The 7,192-nt window shown below is 49.1% G+C and overlaps 1 protein-coding gene across 1 annotated transcript; it reads right to left on the bottom strand.

Moving 5' to 3' along the window:
* Window positions 1–410: 410 nt before the first annotated feature.
* Window positions 411–6,258, bottom strand: KIF3B (kinesin family member 3B). Its single transcript, XM_010153611.1, has 8 exons — window positions 4,876–6,258; window positions 4,251–4,352; window positions 3,487–3,609; window positions 3,262–3,380; window positions 2,919–3,032; window positions 2,154–2,259; window positions 1,776–1,954; window positions 411–999 (listed from the first exon to the last, which is right to left on the bottom strand). The coding sequence occupies exons 1-8, from the start codon at window positions 6,256–6,258 to the stop codon at window positions 906–908; spliced, it is 2,220 nt and encodes a 739-aa protein (XP_010151913.1). The 3' UTR covers window positions 411–905.
* Window positions 6,259–7,192: the final 934 nt, after the last annotated feature.

The following is a 7,192-nucleotide window of genomic DNA, read 5'->3' as shown; positions in this document are numbered from 1 at the left end:
TGCTACATTGCCCACGGACAGTGGGAGGTGCGAGGGGGTGGCCGTACACCACCCCACGGTTGAAAGACTTGGTATGGACACTGATTGGAAATGCCAGGGGTGAAGGCGGAGGCAGGAGAGGGGAAGAAAGCTGTGGAGCTGGCGGTGGTACGCAGATGTGTTCTTTGACAAGGTGGTTCCCGTTGGTAGGGCTGTAGGGGGTCAGTTTAGAGAAGCTCTCACTTATGCCTGTAAACAAGGAAAGGCCTTCAGTGCCTATTGCTTCCTCTCTAGAGCGCAGCGTCGCTTTCAAGACCCCCTTTTCACCCTACAGCTCTAGAGGGCGGTGCAGCTATCTGTGGTGAGTTCTGACTGCTGCCGTCCTGCCTGTTCAGACCAACTCCTTCACCCCACACGATGATGCCACGTCTTTCAAGCAGGAAGAAAAACAATGCACCTAGTCAAGTTTGAGCGGCTCCACTGCTTCTGAACGTCACTTGGCTCTCGCTACGGAGCGCTGGAGCGGTGGTTCTGTGGAGACGACTTTCAACCCCCCTTATTGCCCAACGGCAAAAAAACGCCAAAGCCCAGTGCTGCACGAGGGCTGGTGCAGAAGGAGAGACGGTGACGCTGTGAGGTGATGCCCATGCTTCCCATTGCTTCTAAAACAACTTCACGTACCTCATGCATTTCCGATTTCCTAACTAAAAATCTGTTTCCCACAGAGGCCAAAGGCCAAATTGCAAGCCTGTGTCTTCCTGTGGCTCAGTGCACCTGGACTGGCACAAGTCAGTTAAACAGCAAAGAGGGGCCATCCCCAGGGGCAGGGGGCCAGGGTCTGGCAGGGAGTTCTCTCTGCAGGTGATCACTTGTCTCTGCTCTCGGAAGGCAAAGGCTGTTCGTGCCCTGGAGAGGAACTGCCGGCTTTACTTTGGGACCAGCCCTCGGGACTGTGGGTAGAGCTGAGAACTATGGCTGCCTGCTGAGGAGGATCCCGCTGATTTCCTTCCAGTTTTAGGCCTGAAGAAATAAAAATGAAAAAAAACAAACATAAACAAAAAGTTACCACAATGTCACCTGTTACTGATCAAAATTAATCTTCCAAAAGCTGGATTGTTATACTGGATTTATTCTCAAATCAGTCTCAGCTTTCTCTTCTGTCCCATGTTATCACAGAATCACAGAAGGGAATGGGCTGGCAGGGACCTCAAAGCCCGCCCAGCCCCACCCCCTGCCATGGGCAGGGACACCTTCCATAGCCCAGGTTGCTCCAAGCCTCATCCAGCCTGGCCTTGGACACTCCCAGGGATGGGGCATCCACAGCTTCTCGGGGAACCTGTCCCAGTGCTCCCCACCCTCTGCGGGAAGAATTCCTTCCTGATGTCCCATCTCCATCTCCCTCTTTCCATTGAAACCTGTTACCCCTTGTGCTGTCACTCCCTGCCCTTGGGACAAGACACACCTCCCAGCTTTCTTGTAGCCCCCCCAGGCACTCGAAGGGGCTCCAAGGTCTCCCCATAGCTTCCCTTCTCCAGGCTGAACCCCCCAACTCTCCCAGCCTGTCCCCATGGCAGAGGGGCTCCAGCCCTTGGAGCATCTCTGTGGCCTCCTCTGGACTCGCTCCAACAGCTCCTTGTCCTTCTGCTGTTGGGGGCCTGGCATTCCTTTCTCTCCCCCTCTCTGCTTTAAGCTCGCCTCACCTTTACTGAGAAGAAGCACTGACACTTGTGCTGACACAAGCAACTGCACTTGTACCTCTTCTCTTGGCTTGTCTGCTTACTAAAAGTCCAACTCACCTGGGTTTGGATTTTTTATTGGATGTGCTCTCAAAGGTTGAAGCGTCCACCTGTATCTCATCTTCGTCCTGCAGAGCTGCTTCTAGAGCCGCCTGGACTTTGGGAGCAATCGCTGGACCTTCATAGTCTCTCGTCGTTCGGCTGGGCATGTCAAGTTCCAGTAACACGATATTCTCTGCCTGAGACAGCAAAAGCAGGATCAAAGCCTGCATGTGTCCCTACAAATGGTTTCTTTTCCCTCTTGAGGCTTATTCCAAAGAACTTTATACATGTGTGCAGGACACCATATACACCCCCTTGGAAAGCTAACAATCTGAATCCACGTTCCCCTGGTCAGGAGGGCAAACACATGAAGGCTGTGACCACATCCAGGCTTACCCTGTACCGAGCCTCCGGACGAATCATCATGGACGTCCTGGCGTGTTGGCTCAGCGGCCTTTTGTATCCCACAGCAGACACCGGTCTTTTCATCATCTGCTGGTTACTGGAGAAAAATGGGTACTCAATTACCAGAACCCGACTCCTCTTGGAGTCCCTGAGCTAAAACGCCTGCAAATTCCACCCAGAAATATGCTTCAGGAGAGCGGAAACTTGCTCGGCTGCACTCGCAGGAACAGCTCTCCCCAGTCAGAGATGAAGACAGTCACCTGTCACCTCCTCCCTGCACAAAGGGCAGGGTTTCTACGGACTTGGCCTACACCGCCCGCAGATGCACTCGGCTGCGCCCAACTCCCGTTTCCTGTCGCCAACTCTCCGTGCAGAGTTGGGATCCAGCCACAGCTCCCATGATGATAACGAGAGCGAGAGCTTTCCTATCTAAACCAGGAAAGGAAGATGATAGGGATTTACTGCTATTTTAATGATGAATGCACCATTACATATATTTTACATATAATTACTTGGCTTATCTAGAAGAAAAGCCCTCATCTTCCACTAATTTTCCTAACTGCACATTCCTATTTTATTTGATCTACTAAGAGGAATAAAAGTGTTAATCTTACTGTGCAGCAAGAAGCTACGAGCTCTGGGGGCCAGTTTAAATCCATAATCCAGTCCCTCTTTTGGGGTATCTTGAGCCTGACAACTAGAGGGTTTTCTGTGCCCTGTAATCCCATCCCAAGAAAAGATGAAAAGCACACTCACTCCAGGCGGGTTATGGGATGCAGTTTCCACTGGTCTTCCTCTTCATCAAAGAATGATCTGTTCATGATCTTGTTCTTTTCTTCCAAGGGAATAAAATTCTCAATGATCAGGTGCCTATGTGCCACCACGAAACCGGGAAACACACAACAAACACAATTAGCAGAGGACTTCCTCCACTGTTCCTCTCCCACTGACTCAATACCCCTGGAAAAGGAGGAATGCTTTCGTCTTCTCGTATTTACAGCTCGTTCCACAAGCACGTGCGGTGCAGCCCCTCCGCTCCCCACCCAAAGAAACCAGTTCCATTACAGTTAATAGCAGGCAGCGGTGGGATGGGACTCACTTGAGCTTCAGTTCCCTGGTCAGTTCATTCTGGGTCTGTTCCAGCTCCTGGCGCTCCTTGATGTGCTCTTCTTGGAGATCGTGGATCTCTGCCTTCACGGCTTGCAGCTTGGAAAACAACTGGTACAGACAACAAGAGCCAAAGTCACAACCTGCCAATGTTCCTTTGGCTTTCACACACGAGTTGCTTTTATGCCCACCAGACAGGGAATCATTTTCTCCCTACCTTTTTGAGTTTCTTGGTCTTTATGTCCACCTCTTGCTGAAGAGAACTATAGGTCTCCTTCAGCTCTAGCGTTTCCTCGTCCCGGCTTTCCATCTGTTGCTGGATCTCTCGCTCCCGGCGTTTCTGAAGAAGGTGACACAGGCTACTGAAGACCACAGTCGCACTGTCACCCCAGGCTGACGTGCACAGAGCCAACACTTGCGATGTTTTTACTTCCCTGGGTTCCAGGGCTTTCGCTTCTAGCTCTCCCTGTCTCTTGCCTTAAAATACCAGCAGCGTTAACCCTTCTTTGTCCTTATTTTGCTACTAAAATCAGTGTGAATAAGTGCCCAACCTTCAGTTAAATGACTCAAATGTCATGTTTAGGTTCTATGGGTACTTGCCATCGCACTTAAACAGGCACCAACAGAAAATGCACGGCAGAAAACAAACTTTTAGGACATAGCAAACATCCCTCCCTCGAGCCGATGGCTGACCCGTCCCACTCTGAGGTCGCCCAACTGTGTCTTCACTTACGGGCCGCTCCAATCACGACAGGACATGAATGTTTCATACGAAAAGCTGGAAGAAAACTATTACAAACCTTCTTTACGTGTTTCATGCAGTGACAAATAGGACACAAGCCTTTCCCCTATCTTTTAAGATGAAACCAAGTTTGGGGTTAACCCTGGGAAAATTTTCTTACAGTTTCCCCTGACACAACATTTTATACAAGTTCTGCAGCGAAGCTTTTTGTACAGAACAACAAACGTTCTCCCTTGTACCTGTTCCGCAATTTCCTGTCGTTTCTGTTCCAGGATTTTCTGCTGTTCATTTGTGTGATCCACAATATTTTTCCCTCCCACCAGAAGCTTGCTTTCCATTGCCTGAAAGGAAAAAGCAAGGTCGTAAGTTCCCCTCGGTGACCAGAGAACGCCACTTTCTCTCCTGTCGATACGACTTCTTCAGGGCAGCTCCCTTATTTAACCTTCTCTTTCAAGTCAGCTGCTCCAAGAACTACTATTTCGTACAATTCCCACAAAAGGGTGGGATTAATGAAATAGTAACTTGCTCAGAATTAGGTGTGGCCACAAGGTGTGGCGAGGCTGAAGACGCGTGCCCTCCTGTAAAAAAGCTGTACCATCATATTTTAGGGTGCTGATTGCCTCAGATCCCACCAGATCAGCACATAAGAACAATGAAACAACTCGTGAATATGGAAATACATAATTAATGGTGGAAATTTCAACTTCTGTCTAGAAATAGTTGATTTTTAAAATCTTCCAAACTAAACGCAAACCACTATCCCGGAAACTCCTTGTGAATTATCCTTCCAAACCAGGAAACCCTCAATTTTCCCCACAGCTTAAATAAATTGCTTTCCAAAAGTATGAGAAGGAAGAATTCTACCTTGATTTTAGCGCTCAGCATTTCTGTTGCTTCCTTCTCTCGCCTCAGATCTTCCATCTTCTTCTCCTTCTCTTTCAGCAGCCTCATCTTTTCTTCTGCTACCAAGCTGTGGTCCTCAACTATAGCCTTCTTCTCGATCTCCAGCTTTTCTTGTTGCTCCCTCCAATAGTCGTCTTTGTCATCTCCTTCATCCTCACCCTCTTCAGTGTCCTCCTCCTCTTCCCCACCATCTCTCCTCCTTTCCCTCCTCTTCCTTTTGCCAATAGACCGTTTTTCCAACTGCGCCTTGAGTCGAGCAATCTCTTCCTGGAATTCTCGCAGCAGAGCATCCTTAGGATCCTCGTTCACTCGCGGCTTGTTCTTGATGTTTTTGGCACGATTGGCGTACCTCAGTGTCGTCAGAGTCTCCTCTACGTTGTAAGAGGCAGGGCCTATATTGGCCACCATCACGGTTTTGGCATTGCCACCTAACGAGTCTTGAAGTAACCTGGTCAGCTTCGAGTCCCGGTACGGAATGTGCGTGCTTTTGCCATCGACTAGGGCAGAGATGACGTTGCCCAAGGCTGAAAGAGAGAGGTTGATTTTAGTAGCTTCCTTTAACCTTTCCCCCTGTGCTCCCGTCTTAGCTTGCCGCTCGCTGCCTGCGAGGTCTACCAGGTTGAGCTTCCCAACGCGGATGTGATTCTCTCCGTCAAGTCCTAACTCGCTGCATTCGATAGTGATCACGAAGATGGCGTGAGACCGAGAGCTGTGCTCGTTCATGTTGGTGGCACCAACGGAGCGATTCTGGTTTCCCACGTTCATGACGTGCTCGATCTCTTTGACGCTTTTTGTAACGAAGGAGGACAAATCCTTAACATAGACACCCGTGTCTGGCCTCTCCTTTAGCTCCAGCCGCTTGGACTGATCCTTCGATAACAAGTCTCTGATTTCTTCTTGGTAGATTTCCAGATAAGAAGCTCTAACTAGGTATTGCTGATTTTGAGATCTAGAGATGTGGGTGAAGATGTGATCGAACGAATTGGGGATGACCCCTCTTTTTTCAGGATCCCCACGCACCCCTTCCATCGTATATGTTTTCCCTGTCCCAGTCTGCCCATAGGCAAAGATCGTCCCGTTAAAGCCTTGCAGAACAGAGTCCACCAGAGGCCTGAAGGTCTCATCGTAGAGTTCAACCTGTTTGGAATTCCAGTCATACACAGCATCAAAGGTGAACGTTTTAGGCAGTTCGTGAGCTGTTCCCCGCGGGTTCTTCACCGAGACCTGCCCTAACTTGACATCCACGTTAACAACTTTTTCATAGGAAGCCGTTTTCTCTTTGCTATTCATCGGCCGGCATCGTACCACCACCCGCACAGACTCGGAGCTCTTTAACTTCGACATGACAGCAGGGCTGCGGCTGGCGCGGTCCGATTGCTGGATGATCCCGTCCTCCAAACCTAAAACCAGGAAACAAAGGAGGAATAGGTGAAGGCAGTTCTCCGCAGGTGACAACTTTTCACGAAGGCAAAGATTCCGCTCATCTATTCGGGCAGCGTTTTGCGTTCACCAGCTGGTGAGGGATCTTGAAGAACAGAAAATAACGTACAACGTGAAAGCTTTAAAAAGGCCTAAACCAAGAGTGTTTCGCCGAAGCCTGTCCATCGATCAGTGTCATTTCTACAAGGGCTGCTGCAAAACCTCATGAAATCACATCCTTACAGCTGGGAGAGAGCCTTTCCTTGACCTTTAAAAATGTCATAATGCTTTTTAAACTATTTATAAAAACAGGAGGAGGAACACTCCTGTTTTTACAGTGTAATACAGTGTAATACTTAGCCACTGATTCCCTTTGCAGTCGGGCTTTTTGTCCTAAACCTCACGCTTTGACAACCCAGTACAGGCCTGCGCTATCCACGTCACTCAGGCTCGTGGAAGGGAAACGGTCAGGTGCTTTGGTTACCTACCAAAACTCAAGAGAGACTGTACATTATAAATACAGCATTTTCAGAGTTGCCCCTTCTTACGCTTCCTACATTCTGATGAAACCCCCTCATATTTTTGAGACCTTTATATGACAATCCCCTCACACTGATGTGATGTGTCATCAGGACCATCCTGCCACAGGAGGTTTAAAACTTAGGCCTGGCAGCAGTTCCCTGGAATGCCGCCCGGATGCTTTTCTCCTTCAGTGCAAAAGTCACTTTCTAGCAGGCTCCTTACAGAATAACAGATCTTTAATTGGGCAGCGAGGACTCAAGATGAAATCATTAAGTAATTGGTCCATTTCCAGGCATCTCATCCCCTGAATATTCTGCATTCCCACGCTTGGGAAAAG

This window comes from Eurypyga helias, unplaced genomic scaffold (genome assembly GCF_000690775.1).
Source record: "Eurypyga helias isolate BGI_N326 unplaced genomic scaffold, ASM69077v1 scaffold20126, whole genome shotgun sequence".
In the NCBI taxonomy this organism is placed as follows: Eukaryota; Metazoa; Chordata; class Aves; order Eurypygiformes; family Eurypygidae; genus Eurypyga; species Eurypyga helias.
This window is presented reverse-complemented; position numbering and strand designations above follow the sequence as displayed.

What these genes read in the sequence shown, in the direction of transcription:
- KIF3B (XM_010153611.1), bottom strand. Translation starts at nt 6,258, where the DNA reads ATGTCGAAGTTAAAGAGCTCCGAGTCTGTGCGGGTGGTGGTACGATGC. An exon ending in TGCTGAGCGCTAAAATCAAG is followed by an intron (nt 4,353 to 4,875) that starts GTAGAATTCTTC and finishes TTTTCCTTTCAG; the next exon opens with GCAATGGAAAGCAAGCTTCT. An exon ending in AATAAAAAATCCAAACCCAG is followed by an intron (nt 1,000 to 1,775) that starts GTGAGTTGGACT and finishes TTATTTCTTCAG; the next exon opens with GCCTAAAACTGGAAGGAAAT.